The following is a 17,113-nucleotide window of genomic DNA, read 5'->3' on the forward strand; positions in this document are numbered from 1 at the left end:
TAACAGTTCAGTAAACAAGTTAATTAAGAGACTTGCGTTTTAGACACCATATTGCCTTTTTTAACTCTATTTCTACAACAGAAAATAATTCCAAACACAGCCACCAAAGCACAGTTTTGCGTCTCTGAGCAATGTGACAGTGTTTCGTTCCTGAATGAATCAATCGTTTAAATGATTCGGTTCAATCGCAATGACTCACTTATTAACAGTGACTTGCTGACACATACTGGCCATTTTAATTTCACATTTAAAGTATCTTTTGATTTTTTTAAATAATTAATTTCTTATCATTTCAAATGAGTATTCAACATTTTATGTCTTGTATATCAAAACATTATTCATGCATTTGTAACTGCAGGTTAAATGCATTCTTGTCCTGCACTAAACAGTGTAATACATCTAAATGCCACTTCCAATGAATCTTCTGCATTTCCTCTGCATTAAAAGATGAATTTGTTGATACTGATTTGCCTGGTAACAGCCCAAATGTTTTATTATTCTAAATAACTGATTCCTTTAATTAAAAACAACTAGTTTGAGATTAATAGACCTATCCCAGGGGTGTCAAACTCAGTTCCTGGAGGGCCGTAGCCTTGCAGAGTTTAGTTCTAACCCTACTCCAGCACACATATCATGTAGTTTTCAAATAAACCTAAATGATTAGATTAGCTGGATCAGGTGTGTTTAATTAGGGTTATATCTAAACTGTGCAGGACTGTGGCCCTCCAGGAACTGAGTTTGACAACCTTGGCCTGTCCCATTTTTGACTCCCTCCCACTGTTAAAATGTAACTAAGTAATTTTTACTCTGAGTAAATTTTAAATGAGCTACTTTTTACTTTTACTTGAGTTGATTTTTAGACTGGTACTTTTACTTGTACTTAAGTAAAATTTCATTAATGTAATGGTACTTTTACTTGAGTAGAATATTTTTGTACTCTTTCCACCTCTGGCAGTAAGTGATCTCTTGGTCTAGATTTTTTAACTGCTTAAATTAGCTGTTTAATCTAAATAGTTTTTTTTTTTTTTTTTTTTTTTAATGGGCAAAAGAAAATCATGTTTTATTTTTTATTATTTAAATGCAAATGCAAACATATCGAGATATATATCGAATATCGAGATATAATTTTTTTTTGTATATCGCCCAGCCCTATATATATATATATATATATATATATTATTAAAGTTCAAAACATTCTAAAGTCTAATATATGTTCACTACACATGAAATAAACATGTTAATGTAGCCATACCAGAACTTTCTCATAGAGGTCTGCCACACTGCCTTCCTTACGGGAGACTGAGAACTCTGGATTTTGCAAAACAGCCTCTGACCGAGTCATAAAACTGTGAATTTCAGTGAAGTCCACATCAAATCTGTAGGGAAATTGATGAGATAACAGCAAAACAAATTAATTATTCTTGCTTGTTTGTTAGTCATTTGAATATTGCTGGGACTCGGGCATCGATTAGCATTTTCCCCTCACTGGAGGCTTTGTTTTTCAGCATCATTTCTAAACTCGAAAGTGATGTTTAACTCATGCAGCTTCATCAGTATCTCTGTCCTGTTTTATAACAAATATGTTGTATGTAATACAACTAAAGATTCCCTTGAGAAATAAAGAATTTAAAACAAGATAAATTTCACTTTTGTGTCATGTTAAAAAGTGGTGATAATTTTTGGTCAAGAATTACATGTATTACTTAAACTATTACCTTCATTCAAAATTTGGAAAATGGATGGATAGATGAATGGATAAATAAATATTTAATTTATTTAAAATGTGTTTCTTCAAAATTACACCGTGTCTACACCCGACACAACAATTGTCATGTTGCGCCACACCAGCTAAAGTCTGTTTACACTGGACATGGCAAAGCGACCATTGCAAATCATTTGAACTTTGTGTCAGTACATCATAAATAGAACGAGGCAGCAGTTTACTGTTGGAGATTTTTTGTGGTGCGTTGCACAACGCTGCTATCTTCCGTTGTAGACACAGTTGATTTACAGTTCGGCTTTGACACCATCTACACACTAGCTAGTGTACTGAAAAATTGGATATTAATAGAATATACAAGCCCTTCAATATACTCAATCACAACTTTCTGTTTTAATTGGAAATACATCAACACAGGAAAAAAATAAAAATCATAAAATTGATTTCATTTTTATTTTCTAACAATTAGCTTTACAATCTATTTCAACAATCTTAAAATAGAGTTTGCAATTCAAGATAAAACGTATTGAACTGTGTCATTAATAACAGCAAAAAAGCACACACACACACACAAAAAAAAAGCTTTTGATCATATAAATTGGTCCTCCACATTTAGTGACCTGTGACAAAACTGAGGTGTATAAGCTCACCTTTTCCGCAGTTCTGAATCAGCGACAATCTGCCGCTTCTTCTGAGGTGGAGGGGTAGACATGCCCTCCTTAGTATGCTTCACCATCTTTTTCTGGTTCGTGGTCACCTTGGTGACAGTTGCCATGGTTGTATGCGTAAGCTCCGACTGGGATGTGGTGACAATAGTTGAAAACTAAGAGTTGAAGACAAAAGTTGTAAGACACGTGTAAATGTACAGAAGTCCAGTTCTCGAGTGCATATGAAAGACAGAGTTAGATACAGTGAGAGCGCTTTATTTATTCTGAGTGATTGCACGGCCATGCAGGAAGCCATATCAAATTCTGAGAGAAATGGAAATAGATGGAACAGTATTGCGGAAAAGATGAGACACAGTATATGGAATCGCATTAGCATAACCACCTTGGTGCTGGTGAGATGAAGCGACTGTACCAATTTGTCCCAGCGTTGAGCAAACCTCTCCAGCTTTGCCTCTAGTTTCCCAGCGGCCTCTTTGCTCTTAATGTTGGTAAGTAGGTCTTGAACGAGGGAGCAAAGCTTGTCCATGGTTTGCCTTTTCAACTCCATGTCTGCTTTTAAAATCTGAGGAACGAAGTTAAATTCTGAAATCAGGCATGTGATTAGCTAGAGACAAAAAAAAGAAGGAAAATCTGGCCACGCCCCAAGCCACAACCCAGCACTCATCATTAAATATATATATTTTAGCACATTAAAAGATATATCTTATATTGTAAGAATACATACTGTCCTGTAAAAAATAAAAAGTAGCATTTAATAACCATGACAACAATATAATATTATATTATAATAAAGTACAATTAAATATTATAGTAAAATAGATAGAATTGTTATTATTTTTAAAGTACCTGCCAAAAACTTGGAAACATTACAATTATTAATGATTATGAAATAACTATCTTCTGCTCATCAAGGCTGAGTTTATGTAATAAAAAAAAATCATAAATATCTTTAAATATTATTACAAATACAAAAAAGGTTTCAATTTTAATATATTCTAATATATTATAAAAGGTAATGCTATTCCTGTGATGCAAAGCAGAATTTTCTTAATCACTACTCCAGTTGTTAGTGTCACAATCTTTTAGAAATCATTAAAATTTATTTGACTCTGAAGAAACATTTCTGATTATTACCAATGTTTAAATTTTTTTGCTGCTTCATATTTTGTGTGGAAATGGTAATACACTTTATTTTTCAGGGTTTTTGGATAAATATAAGGTGTAACGAACAGCATTTATTTGCCTTTATCAAATATATTAATTACATTTGTTAATGCATTTATTAATAATTTTAGATGTATTCACTCACTATTGTCACTTTCATGCATGATGAATAAAATTATTAATTTCTCTCTCTTTTTTTTAATCTTATACAAATGTTTGAGTGGTATCATTGTTTCCAAATATTAAGCAGCAAAACTGTTTTTAACATTGATAATAATCAAAAATGTTTCTGAAGGATTATGTGACACTGAAACTTCTCTCTGTAAACAACAACATATTTATAAACGTTTCTAATGACGGATGTTGCGTTCCCAAATGCAAATAAAATGAAGCAGCTCAAACCAAGGCAAGCACAGCTAGGACTAACAGTGAATCGAAACTAAACAGTACTGTAACAGCAGACATGTAGCGCGTCAGACTACATAAAGCTTATTATTTAATCACATCACATCACAACACCTTTGGGAATCTTTTGACAGTACTAAGCAATCTCAAATTCTAACCGCCATTCATAAAAGTCTCCGGGTGGAGTCACACGTTTCAGCGCTGATTTTACTAGCGTTTGGCTCTTTAAATCATTTGAGTGCTTTGAACTGTCCTGCAGATGGCGCCGCAAGCTCGTACAGCGCTCTCAGGACCATTCTGTCCATGATGTTTCTTTTCCCAATTTATTTAGGTAATAGCTTAAGGCCATTTGCATGATCTCAATCATCATCCAGTAACCAACCTACACCACCCCCTCAAAAAGAAAAAAAAGAAAAATTGGATCTATGCAAATCACATGGGTCGCCCCCCCTAAAGGTCATCTATGGTCGTCCCTCTGAAGTCAGAAAATATGGAAATCCGTAAGGAATAGTCCAGGGCAGAAATTATATTCTGTCATCATTTACCTGCCCTCACGTCATCCTGAACAACACAAAAGAAGATATTTTGAAGAATGTTGGTAACCAAACAATTGACCCTTCGCAGGGAGTTTGAAAGACAATTTTTGTCCGACAAACAAACCAAACCGGAGAGTAGATTAATGTCAGTGGACTTGAACTTGAAAAAGTAGGTACTGACATCTTTCCGCTGTTGAAACGAGATACCTTCTGATGTTCCTTCATGTTTATTTTGTGCTATAACTAGTAAAGAGGAAGAGATGATTGGGTCACGTGCCGCTTGAACTCAGGCGCTACCGCGATCTGTTACGACACATTAAAGAGCCACAAAAGGGTATTTATAGTTTCTTAAAAATTGTCAAAATATTAAAGCAAAAGTAACCTGCTCTGTCTTGTCTGTCAGCGTGTTGTCAGTTTCCTCTTTGTTCCACAATGTATTTTTCACTTTGTGAGAACATAAGTGTAGCGTAAGAGCACCATGGCTTGTCTGACATAACAATAGTAACGAAGGGGCCTCCATTTTTTTTTTTTTTGTCTGTACTATAGAAGTCAGTGTGACAAACATTTTTAAAATATCTTGCTCTACAGAAAAACTAAAGTCGTATAAGCATGAAACGACATGAATGGGAGCAAAATCCAAAAATAAATCCAAAATTTTTGGTTAGACTATACCTTCAAAGTCAGCCAACCAATGAGAACTTTGAAAAACAGAGCTACATAATATCTAATGCTGGCTGGGAAATGTGTTGCATCACTAAAAAAAGGCCTTATTTCAAACCCATTACAAAGGATTTCAACATAAAACGTCATTCGAAACTCATTTTACTTCTGTAACATGAACATTTTACATGTCATGCAGCATATTCAACAAGGGGAAAAAATTCAAAGTACTTGATTTTATCCACCAGGACTTGATTGTTAATCATGCAAAGTATGGTTGACTAAATGCTCCAGTGAGTTTGGATTATGTGTGGCCACTTACGGCAAGCTTCCTTAGGTTGGCGGCCACTTCATTTGGGTCATTTGTACCGCTGCTTTGGATAGTCTGCACTAACTCCTCCTTCTGAGTCAGCCAAGAATCAAACAGCAGCTATAAAACAAGCACAGCGGATTAAAGGGAGATTGTGAGATGTGTTCTGCACTGCTGCTTTTCCTGTTTCTTTTGAGCTCTGGTGATGTTATCGCCCTGTCTCTCTTGAGAAAAGAGGTCTTCAAACCATTTATGTTTCCCCAGACATGCTCTCATTATAGTCATTTAACAGGCAGGATTCAAAAGGCATTTTGAGAGCTGCTAAATGCATTGTAAAGGATTCAGTACCTGCTCCTCAGAGAAATGCTGCCAGCACAGCAGGATCTTTTGAAGAAGGATCCAACGCTCTTCAGTCCATTTGCAGATCGCTGCCCATCGTTCCCCAAGGTTCTGTGTAAGTAAAGCAGAGCAGTTAAGAAAAACCCATTCAAGTTAACAAAACATTATACCACAGTTATTTGGTCCAAACAACCGGTCAGACCTTAGGGCTGTGGTTATGGTTGTCAGGCCTGTATTTGATTAATTAATGTAGTTTCATTCTGACACATTTTAGTTATTTACAGGAGTGGCAACCTCATTCTGTAACCACACTTGGTTGTCTGTTACATTATACAGTGTGAAACTGTGGCCTATCTATGGTATAAAAGCTGTTGCCACTTAATTGTGACCCTGGACCACAAAACCAGTCAAAAGTAGCAAGGGTATATTGGTAGCAATAGCCAGCAATACATTGTATGGGTCAAAATGATTGATTTTTATTTCATGCCAAAAATCATTAATTAAGATCATGTTCCATGAAGCTATTTTGTACATTTTCTTCTGTAAACTTAATTTTTGATTAGTCATATGCATTGCTAAGAACTTCATTTGAAAAACTTTAAAGGCGATTTTCAAATTTTTTTTTTTTGCACCGTCAGATTCCAGATTTTTCAAATAGTTGTATCTCAGCCAAATATTGTCCTATCCCAACAAACCAAACATCAATGAAGGATCACAATTAAGATTTTATATCCACTGTGCCTCAACTGAAATTGTGTTGTGTCAAATGCAGTTTGGACATCTGCATATTTGATATTTACTTTAGTCATTATCGCTAAGCTTATAGGTGAAAGTATAAAATGGAATACAGGCTTGACTTGAGTTGCACATTCATACAGACAGTATTCAAGAATCTGTTGTAAACTGATGTGTGAATAGAACTTTTCAAGACTTACACCTCTAGATAAATGTGGATGTCAATCCCAGACATTAACAGCATGAATTTAGCCAGGCATAGTTTGGTTTATTATAGAATATTAATCCTAAGGCCCCGATCATACAGAATACATTTTTTTGCAGTGAGAGGCGCCTTTTTAGAATTGTTTGTTTTTTGAGTCAAATTTGCGCTCTGTTTATGTTCCCCGGGCACCTTGCGTTTTAGCCGCCTGCTGCGCCGCGCATTTTTGCAGGAGTGCTCGGAGCGCCTGAAGTTAAAAAAAAGCTACTCTGGGCGGAAAAGCATCCAATGCCATTTGCGGTTTATTGTCCAATCGAATGAATGGAGAGGTGGGCCTTCCATTGTGGTGACAAAGGTTTACCATTGCTAAGAAAGACTGCAATGATGGAGGAGAAGTTTTCTACGATTGTTTTTTTTTATGTTTTTTTTTTTAATATTTTGTGATAGTTGTAGTGTTTTTAGATTTAACAGGTCAATCAGCTAATACTGTACTCATTTAACTAATAAATGTTACCTCCGCCCAATGAAGGAACAGCAAATAGGAAATTAAATACACATGAATATTTATAGCATGTTATGTTGTATTATATTTGCCAGCCATATTGGTTTGAGTATTTTCTTAAAATAAATCTTGTTTTTTGTTTTGTTTTTTTTTTTACTCACAGTTCATTTTAATCTAGCACGCACTTCAAAAATACAATAGATTGCTTTAATATATTTACATACTTTTTTTTTGCATTGATATTTCAACATGCATAGTCTACCCAACAGGATATTAGTCATGTTGAATGTTTACTTGTTTTACTTTTTGGTATTTAAGAATATTAAAGTTTTATCCAAAAATTTCTATATTATATGGCAGTTTACTTAACAGCAAAAAAACATTTTAAAGCACTCACGCTATAATCCTTTTATTAAACTGACAGGACAGCTGATTTGATGGTTGCCTAGCACTGTTTTTTTTTTTTTTAAGTCACCAAAAAAAATGCAGTGCATTGCATCTCATGTTTTCAGGCCTAAAAAACAAGTTTGGTTTAATCGGGGCCTAACACTGTTTTGCTTGGGCAAATCAATGACAACATTTACCTGCAGTTTTTCTTCCAAGGCTGCAGTGGCCCCATCACAACTGTTCTCATCTACTACCACCACCATATGAGTCAGAGAGTTCACTCGCACTTGCTCCAGCTCCAGATCTTCCTGTAAGAGCTGTAGGGACAATTATGTCTTTAGTTATTTGGTTTTTTTTTTTAACAACAAGCCACAGAAAATTACAGTACATACTTTTTGCTCTTCAATTTGTCGCTTTATGTCATCAAGTTCAGGTCCTAAAGGCTGTGCTCCCATTCTTTTAATTCGAGTTTCGGTTGTATCCAGCCAATCAGAGAGCTGCTTTAGCTGCTGGTGCTGCAGGTCCATCAAAACCTCATGAAGCCTATATATGTTAAAAAACATCAGTTATACGAACATTGTAAATAGCAAAGGTCTTTCTGTAAAGAGTGACAGGTTTATATTCCTGGGTAAAGGCTTATCGTGCAAACATGTGACCACCTGCTCTGTCTCTCCATACTGGCTACACGCAGATGTTCCCAGCGAGAGTTGAGCAGATTCATCTGTTCCCGCACCTCCCTCTCTTCATCATCAGTCAGCTGCCCTCTAGACAACAACACACTTCCTGCTTTGAGAACCCGGCCCACGCTGCCCTGATGAGACGTTAACTCCACCATGTAGCCCTGGACAGACATAAACAGACATGTATATGATATACATCAGTAAGATTTTTTTTTTTTAAGAAAACAATTCAGCAAGAATGCAACAAATTGATCCAATGTGACAGTAAAGACTTATTCATTATTACAAACTTCCATTCCAAATAAATGCTGTTCTTTTACATTTTCATTTCTTCAAAGAAAAATGCATCACTGTTTCTACAAAAATATTACTTTCAACATTTATAAGAAATGTTTCTTGAGCACGAAATTAGCATTTTAGAATGAGCTCTGAAGGATAATGTGACACTGAAGAGTGGAGAAATTATGTAAAAAAAAAATTCAGCTTTACCATCACAGGAATAAATTACATTTTATAGCCTATATTGAATTAGAAATATAAAAAGTCGTTAGAAATTAAGAGCATTTATAGACTCCTTTAAAAACATTTAATAACCCCAAACTTTAGAACAGTAGTTTAAAATTTTACATATATATTTAAAAATGTATTAAACACAGTCCATGTACACTGTAAATGGCGTTAAACATTGACTACAAAACAGAAAATTCTTAAAACCTTCTAAAAAACTGCATGCTTCCATCACTGCAGATCTATCAACAAATAAAGAGTATGCTTATAATATAATATGACAATAAAGAGTTTAAAAACTCTTAACGTCACTGTTTCTTTGCACTGTCATCTAAAAAAAATCTCTCTTTACATCTGTTTTCATACTTAACACTTCCCTCAATGAGTTTTTTCACTCATTATATCATGCCATTCTCGCAGTCATTTAATATCCCCAGATAACTTTTCAATTCACACCCATGCAAGGCTCAGTTCGGTCCTTTGACTCCCAGACCAACCATTCTAAAAGATGTTGGAATATGGAACTGAGGGGAAACACTTATAATTACCATCTGTCACGAATGGAGAAATCGGATTTATTCAGAGACTGTAAACACGGGGGGCATATGAACATCCAAGTTAATAATAACAGCCCGTAACTTCTTGAACAATACATCTTAGTTCCAAAACTTTTAGACAGCATCCTTCACCCTTTGGGTTCAAAGTTATTTTTGAGGAAATTAATCACCTGTCCAAATTTAGAGCCATTCCTATACGTCTCACACAAGTGTAAAACATCAGCCTTATATTGACCAGATGTCAAATACTGAATCAACATATATAGATGTGTCAACTGAAGAGCATTTCTGGGACAATACAGACTTAAATGTAACTTTATACACAAAATCTAAAGTGTATGGGAAGTTGTGATTTTTAGAGCAACATGCAAAATGTATGAAGAAGAAATGCTGTAAGAGGACAGCCTGGACTTATACTTTTCTGTATGGTCTTCAACTTTGGGCAAAAGTCGTATCATAGGAGCTTATGTGGGAATCCAAAACTGCCATATGGCAGCTAAAGCTCAAGAAATCACAACAAATACAGCTAGCCTTCATAGTAATTTCCAGATCACCTCTAAAGGGAATATAGTCTGCTAACGCTAAAAAGACAGGAAATGACAACACTGTCTTTGAGCATTCAAATTGTTTTTGCTCTGAACCAGTAACCTAACACGACAACTGTGTATTAGTCCTACTGAAAAGATGCTTCTTATAAGCTCTGACCTCATAAGTGAGACTTGATGTGGATTCATGTGATTTTTGGTGCGACTTCAGAAAAAAAGTGCCAATTTCATGTTTTTTTTTTTCTCTTTTACCCCTACTGAAGACAGGAAACTTGTTTAATGCAGGAACAAAACTAATTTATAACTTATGCTTATTATTTTTCAATTCAGCAGAAGCACTGCATTATTACGTGATAATTTGGTTTCAGGGACACAAAATTCTAAACACTAAATAAACTATACTGCACAGTCAACATTAGCAATTCATTATAGTTAAGCCATAGCTTCCTCCTTACACATGATTCACACTTGGAAATTTGGAAGCCTGAAGTTTAGATGGTCCAAAGAGTTTTCACAATTTTGCAAAATTGTTAACTGTTCACGTGCCCATTTCCTCAAAAAGGAGCCTTCCAACATATGAAGGCAGAATTTGTGACAAATTAATTAGCAACAGATCTTTCCTTCCTTATTGTGGCATAGAGTACATCAGAGTAAAACGAATTGTCGAAAAAGTTATAAATGTAGGGTTCTTGGTTCTATCCATTGGTTGTTGATTAAATGTAATTTTAATGAAAGTTGGTTTTTCAAAGGCAGTCTAAATGACTGGAGGAGTCAGACATATGTCAACAGAAAGAATTTGTTTTACGGGAAGATTACAAGAAATTACATCTTAAGTGCAAAAAAAAAATGTAAACAATCTTGGATGAATGGTTTACAATAAGATCAGAAAACTTTCATTTCATGCCAACTTTTCAACATTTAACTTTTCAACCAAAATCCAGGTAAATATTCTAATAAGTACATAAATCAAACTTTAATCATTATTCTAGTGGTACATTAAAAAATTTAAATTAATGCCAATTTTTTCAAACAATACATCACCAACTGAGAAAAATATGACCTGAGGCCAGCAGAATCATCAACACGCGAATCTACTTTCACCTCAAAAGCTTTAAAACACAAACTAGCAAATTACCTCATGGGTGTGAAACTGCTCTTTGACTTCATCCACAAAAGAGGAGATGGGTGGCTGTAGTTGCAAGCCGTCCTCCGCGGAGAGCAGCCAGGTCAGGACCTCCTCCAGGGCACTCTGGTAGCTTTCCAGCTCATTTAGCCCCTGTGGCAAGGGACTGGGGGACGGTTGCAGTTCATCGGGCTTGTCTGGAGACTGCAGGCAGATAGACAAGAGACAAATTGGTTAGATGATGTACAGATTTAAAAATAATAAAAACATCGAGTTTTGTCATTAAATCAAAACTTGCCTAAAGAGCATTTGGGCAATGAGGCGGTAGGAGTTGTTGGCTAATCATGGGTACACACGTGCATCGCTAAAGCCCGTAGAGTTTTGGCTGTTTCATCCTCAAAAGCTGGGTGATCTTTAAAGTTAGCCTTCTAATTTTCTTTCCCATGCTTTGGGAAATACCCTCTGCCCTCCTATGTGCTTTAGTGGATGCACTGGTTGACTGATAATATCAGGGTGTTTTCAGATTGAATTTGAAGATTGTGAGGGGCCTCATGTTGTTGAGTTATTTAGCACAAGGTTTGTTACTGGTGCTTATGGTATTGCTCATATTTCTACAAATTCCTAACCATAAGTATTCGAATCAATGTATAACTTGTCATACAATTTGCGGCGTGGGCAATAACTTACACAGCTTGTCGAGAAGAGCTTTTTCTAAGCAACCTTCAGCCTACAATTTTCATCTGACCGACCAAGCAAAAAAAAAAAATCCCAAAGACTGACAGTAACGAAGAGATTTGAGTCATATCTTGGGGACCAAAATATCCTTAGGGTGACTAAGCACCTAGAAACTACCCACAACAATATGTTAAAAAACACTCAGAATACTTTCACACCCACATAACAAAGTTTTGGCAGCCAGCCACAACACCCAAGAGTTTTATATCAGTGTTATTTTAAGTATTAATTATATAAAAAAAAAGAAAAAAAAAAAAAAAGAAAAGTGACGTGACATTCAGCCAAGTATGGTGACCCATACTCAGAATTTGTGCTCTGCATTTAACCCATCCGAAGTGCACACACACAGAGCAGTGAACACACACACACACTGTGAACACACACCCGGAGCAGTGGGCAGCCATTTATGCTGCGGCGCCCGGGGAGCAGTTGGGGGTTCGATGCCTTGCTCAAGGGCACCTAAGTCGTGGTATTGAAGGTGGAGAGAGAACTGTACATGCACTCCCCCCACCTACAATTCCTGCCAGCCCGGGACTCGAACTCACAACCTTTCGATTGGGAGTCCGACTCTCTAACCATTACGCCACGACTTCCCGGCGTGTATAATATTAATTATATACTATTATTAATATTTTTAATGAGCTTTTATTGTCATATTTCACACACACACACACACACATATTTATTTATTTATATTTTAGTCCTTCAAATTAAACACATTTCAGTAAGTTTTTTTTACAGTTAGGTTTTTATTTACATGGTTTTTTTTCAGCTTTATTTCAATCTCCAAATGTAAATTCAGTCAAGACCACTTTTGACAAATGTATATCTATTATAATAATGATGCATACAATTAGTATTGGCTGTATGGTTCTGCTCTGGAAAAAGTCTACGTGCCTGTCCATGCAGCCATGCCTGGACAGAGTGAGGAGAGCAGCAAGTCAACCCCCCTGGGGTAACAGAAATGATCCAGTAATCATGCATACATATACTACAGTTCACAGTTTAACAGAAGTTTGTTGTAAACAGGGCAAAATGCAATGTAATTTACCGTAAAGCTGAAAAATAAAAGATCAATCGCAAACAGATATCAGATTATAATACAGGTTCAAGCTGATTTGGGGATAGAGGGGGAGTTAGATGTGGTGGTGTGAACCAGGCTGAATGGGGATTTAAATAGACCGGTGTGATAGGTGTCAAAACTGGATTGGTACATGTCAGGCACAGCTGACTGTCAGCTGATGTAAGTTTAACTGATGTGACCTGCCTGAACTAAAGCAATGCTCAATTTTTAATGGTTTTAGTTTAAATTAAAAATAACACATGAAAACACTGTTTTCAGAAGCACCACTCACATTTTCTTCTAAGTCAGTCTAGTGTTCCATCAACTAGACTGGAAGTTAAAACAGGAATTTGGGCAAACAGAGTTGCATAATGTAGATAAAAGTATCTCAGGAACACACAATGTTACATATTCAATGTTTGCATTTTTAAATACTACACAATAAAGCAGATTATTACATTTTCCAAAGAAAATGTGAATGGGGCTCACAATACTATTATTTTTTGTGTTTGTGTTGGGTTGTGCTGTGCAGGTGATAGGTTCCATACTTAAAGTCAAAAAAGCCCACACTCAAGTCTCTGAAACATCCCTCAGGTCCCTTTCTTCGTTTTCCCAGTTTTGCTGTCTGCCAGGCCAATACAATACATTTGGAACAAGCTTTTTTTAAATGTGACAAAATGTGACCGATATCAGTCTAAGGATGTTTACACTAAAAACAAACTACAATGCCTGGCAATGATATGGAATACCAGCTGTCAACAATGACCAACCTGTGAGGTGAGGAACTTCCTCTGCTGTTCAGGTGTCTTGACGTAGGCAGCTTGAGTGAAGGCATAGCTTTTGAAACGAGGCTTACAGGAGGGAGACGGGCTGCGTACACGACTCTGGGCCACACTGACTGTAATCTAAGAGCGGTACAGAAGACAAGAAAGACTGAAATAAGTAAACAAAAAATAGAAGGAAATATTGAGAGTTGAGTGATGGAGCAAAGAGCTGGATATGGCAGTGAGAAGGACGATGAGGACATGGAATGCAGAGAGGCAAAATTAGATCACAAATTACAAAACATAATTCAATGTCAGCTGGCAAAGTGTGTTGACGAGATAGAGGTGCATTCGACATCCCGAGAACGTCTGAAAACCTTTTTGAAACCAGAGAAGTCTCAGGCTTTCACATTAGACGTATGTGGCGCCAGAGATAATGGGTCCATGCATTACAATTACTGCACACTGTTCAAAACTGTGCGTGTCTATGAGTGAGTGTTCCTCTGACCTGCTGGGAGTAACGCTGTTGGGTTTGAAAGAGGAAGTGCTCCTCCTTGGTTACTGTAGCTCGAGGGAGGGTCTCCACCTCTTGGATGGCCTCCATGCTCACGCCATGGGGCAGCACTTGGAACAGGGAGGTGACGTACATAATGATGGATTTCTTATCTGGAATAGCTGTAGCAACATCTGCGATGGCGAAAAGATATGCCCATGAGTTAAGCAATGACTTAATTGACTTAATTAATCTAACTGCTAGAGGAGACATATGTGAGATTATTAGAGTCTTAGATGAATGTGACAAGCAGAAGATCTCTGCAAACATTGCTTTGTATTTAAAAGAATGTTGTCTGTGTACTACTAAGTTTAGGATTGCTAAAAAAAATTATTTTTACTTGTTTTGAAAGAAATCTCTTATGCTCACCAAGGTTGCATGTATTTGATAATATTGTGAAATATTCATACAATTTAAAATAACTGCTTTACATTTTAAAATATTTTACATTTTCAGGATCATTACACCAATCTTCAGTGTCACACGATCCTTCAGAAATCATTCTAATATGCTAATAACCATTTCTTATCATGTACATGAAAGAATTTCTTTCAAACTTTAGAATGACAGAGTTCATATAACTGTTATTTAAATTATATATCTATACATGTTCTTTAAGGACTTATCCGTAGGAAAGAAACATCATGCATATACTGTATATTAGATTTCTTTTGGATCCGTCCTTAGAGAACCAGCCATAAGTGGTACAAGCTCTAGGAGTTAAACCCCCATGGCATAAATTATGTGATGAAACTCTGTTTTAGATGTTGATGTAACAAGACGTTTCCTCCCATCCAAAAAACAAAACTAAAAAAGCCCTGTCTGTATTAATCAGAAAAACGTCAAAGTCTTATGTGTGCGAGAAGAAGAGAGGAGGAGGTCATACCTTCAGGGTCCAACAGTCGGTCGATGCCTAAACTCTTCTCCGCAACGCTAAAGGCATGATCCAATCTCTCAATGGCATTATCCTGTTGCTCCACCACACTCCAGTTAAACAGCTCCGGCCTGGCAAAAAAGACAAAGCAGATGATGTCATTAATATAGGATAGTTAACAACTTAAATTATTTAACTGTGCACATGCTTGAAATAGCTAAAAGCAAATCGAAACAGCTGGTTCATTACCCAAATGGACTACACAGAAAAACAAAAAAACAATAAGCCATAATCAGCTTCAAAAATTGCTTTAGGCCAAGCCAGTATTCAGCCATGCAGTTTATGACCAATGAATACAAGACAGTCATTTTCAATTTCATTAGTCATGGAACCAACGATTTCTGTGATTTTCAAAAAAGCACCCAAAAATAACAACCCCACACACCTGTGGCTGTGAATGAGAGCATTGAAGGCAAAACCATCGGCCCAGCTGCTGTTGAAGTTGACCACATTGAGGTCTTTGTAGTTTTTAGTAGACTGCCTGACCCAACTTAACAGAATCTTTTCACTGTTTGTCTGCTGAAGGTCTGCCATGACATCTTTCATCACATCCTTAACCTGTATGACATAGGACAGGATATATACACATTTATCAGAACGGTGGCCTCATAAAGAAGCTAATATTTACTGACAGATTTTATGATTACAATTGTAATAACAGTATAAGCACAACAAAAATATGTGATAACACTTAGTACATGGTACATATGTTATATGTAGAAGGGTAATATCCTGGTTGTATGTGAACCAAGGTAATACCATGGGATTCTTTGAAATGCCTAAGAATAAATACCAGGTACAAGAATGTACTGTATGGGTTTTGAAAGAAGCCCCTTTATTTGATCAAAAGTACAATAAAATCATTATTAGTAGAAATTTTACAATATAAAACCCTAAATGTTTTACATTTAAAATATATTTTAAAATGTAGTTTATTCCTGCAACGGCAAAGCTATTACTCCAGTCTCCAGTCACTTCAGAAATCACTATAATATTCTGATTTGGTGTTCAAAAAACATTTCTGCTCATTAACAATGTTTAAAACAGTTTTTCAGGTTAATATTTTTTTTTCAGGATTATTTGCTAAATAGAATGTTCAAGAGAACAGACTTTATTTAAAATAAAAATATTTCCAATATCATAGATGTCTTTACAGTCACATTTGATCAATGTAATGAATCCTTGCTGTATAAAAATATTTTATTTTTAACAGTGTATAAAGATTTCCATTATGTAGCATTATAATAACACCATGGCAAACTTAAAAATATCTAGGAGTACGATCATTTCCATGGCAAATTAATATGATAGTTAGTTATTTTTGAATGAATCTCAATGCAGAAACTACTGACTGAGTCTTAAATCTCCTTATTCCTTTAACCACCGCCAACACAAGCTGAAAGAAGATGACATCAGTAGCCCTGAACATAAACCACAGTAGGGCCCCCCTTATCAGATGTGCAGAAAAAACAGAGAGGAAACGAGTTCCGGTAAAGATAAGCACATGACAGTCCACTACAAATGTGCTACATATAAAACCTTTGATAGAATAACATAATGGATGACAAAGGTCCTTTAGTTCTCTACTGTCCTTGAAGGTAAACCAGAAAGATTGTGGGTCTGATTTCACTGTATTGAACTCTCATACCTGCCAGTGGAGAATGATGCTCCAGATCAGCCCCAGGGTCAGTTTATGATTCCCATCTACAATGTCAGCTCCTCCGATGTTCACCAGCTCAACCTAGAAATGGAGGAGATGGGAACGTACTGTAAGATCCTTCATTGCACATAATACGACCTGGAATATGTATTAAAGGTATTCTCCACCCCAAAATGAAAATTTTGTCATTAATCACTTACCCCCATGTCAATCCAAACTCGTAAAAGCTTTGTTCGTCTTCGGAACACAATTTAGAATATTTTGGATGAAAACAGGGAGGCTTATGACTCTCCCATAGACTGCCGAGAAAATTACACTGTCTAGGTCCAGAAAAGTTTGAAAAGCATTGTCAGAATATTCAACC

The 17,113-nt window shown here is 36.1% G+C and overlaps 1 protein-coding gene across 1 annotated transcript in view; it reads right to left on the reverse strand.

Annotated features, from left to right (window-relative positions):
• Window positions 1-17,113, reverse strand: part of dmd (dystrophin) — a 108,634-nt gene that overhangs the window by 79,062 nt on the left and 12,459 nt on the right. The window contains exons 5-18 of the mRNA XM_059553680.1: window positions 16,738-16,830; window positions 15,475-15,647; window positions 15,042-15,160; window positions 14,111-14,289; window positions 13,609-13,743; window positions 11,053-11,244; window positions 8,288-8,469; window positions 8,021-8,171; window positions 7,826-7,945; window positions 5,812-5,913; window positions 5,476-5,583; window positions 2,771-2,950; window positions 2,371-2,543; window positions 1,253-1,376 (exon numbers count right to left, since the gene is read on the reverse strand). Coding sequence (XP_059409663.1) covers window positions 1,253-1,376; window positions 2,371-2,543; window positions 2,771-2,950; window positions 5,476-5,583; window positions 5,812-5,913; window positions 7,826-7,945; window positions 8,021-8,171; window positions 8,288-8,469; window positions 11,053-11,244; window positions 13,609-13,743; window positions 14,111-14,289; window positions 15,042-15,160; window positions 15,475-15,647; window positions 16,738-16,830 — 2,031 coding nt within the window. The remainder of the gene's footprint in view (window positions 1-1,252; window positions 1,377-2,370; window positions 2,544-2,770; window positions 2,951-5,475; window positions 5,584-5,811; window positions 5,914-7,825; window positions 7,946-8,020; window positions 8,172-8,287; window positions 8,470-11,052; window positions 11,245-13,608; window positions 13,744-14,110; window positions 14,290-15,041; window positions 15,161-15,474; window positions 15,648-16,737; window positions 16,831-17,113) is intronic.

This window comes from Carassius carassius, chromosome 7 (assembly GCF_963082965.1).
Source record: "Carassius carassius chromosome 7, fCarCar2.1, whole genome shotgun sequence".
Taxonomy (NCBI): Eukaryota; Metazoa; Chordata; class Actinopteri; order Cypriniformes; family Cyprinidae; genus Carassius; species Carassius carassius.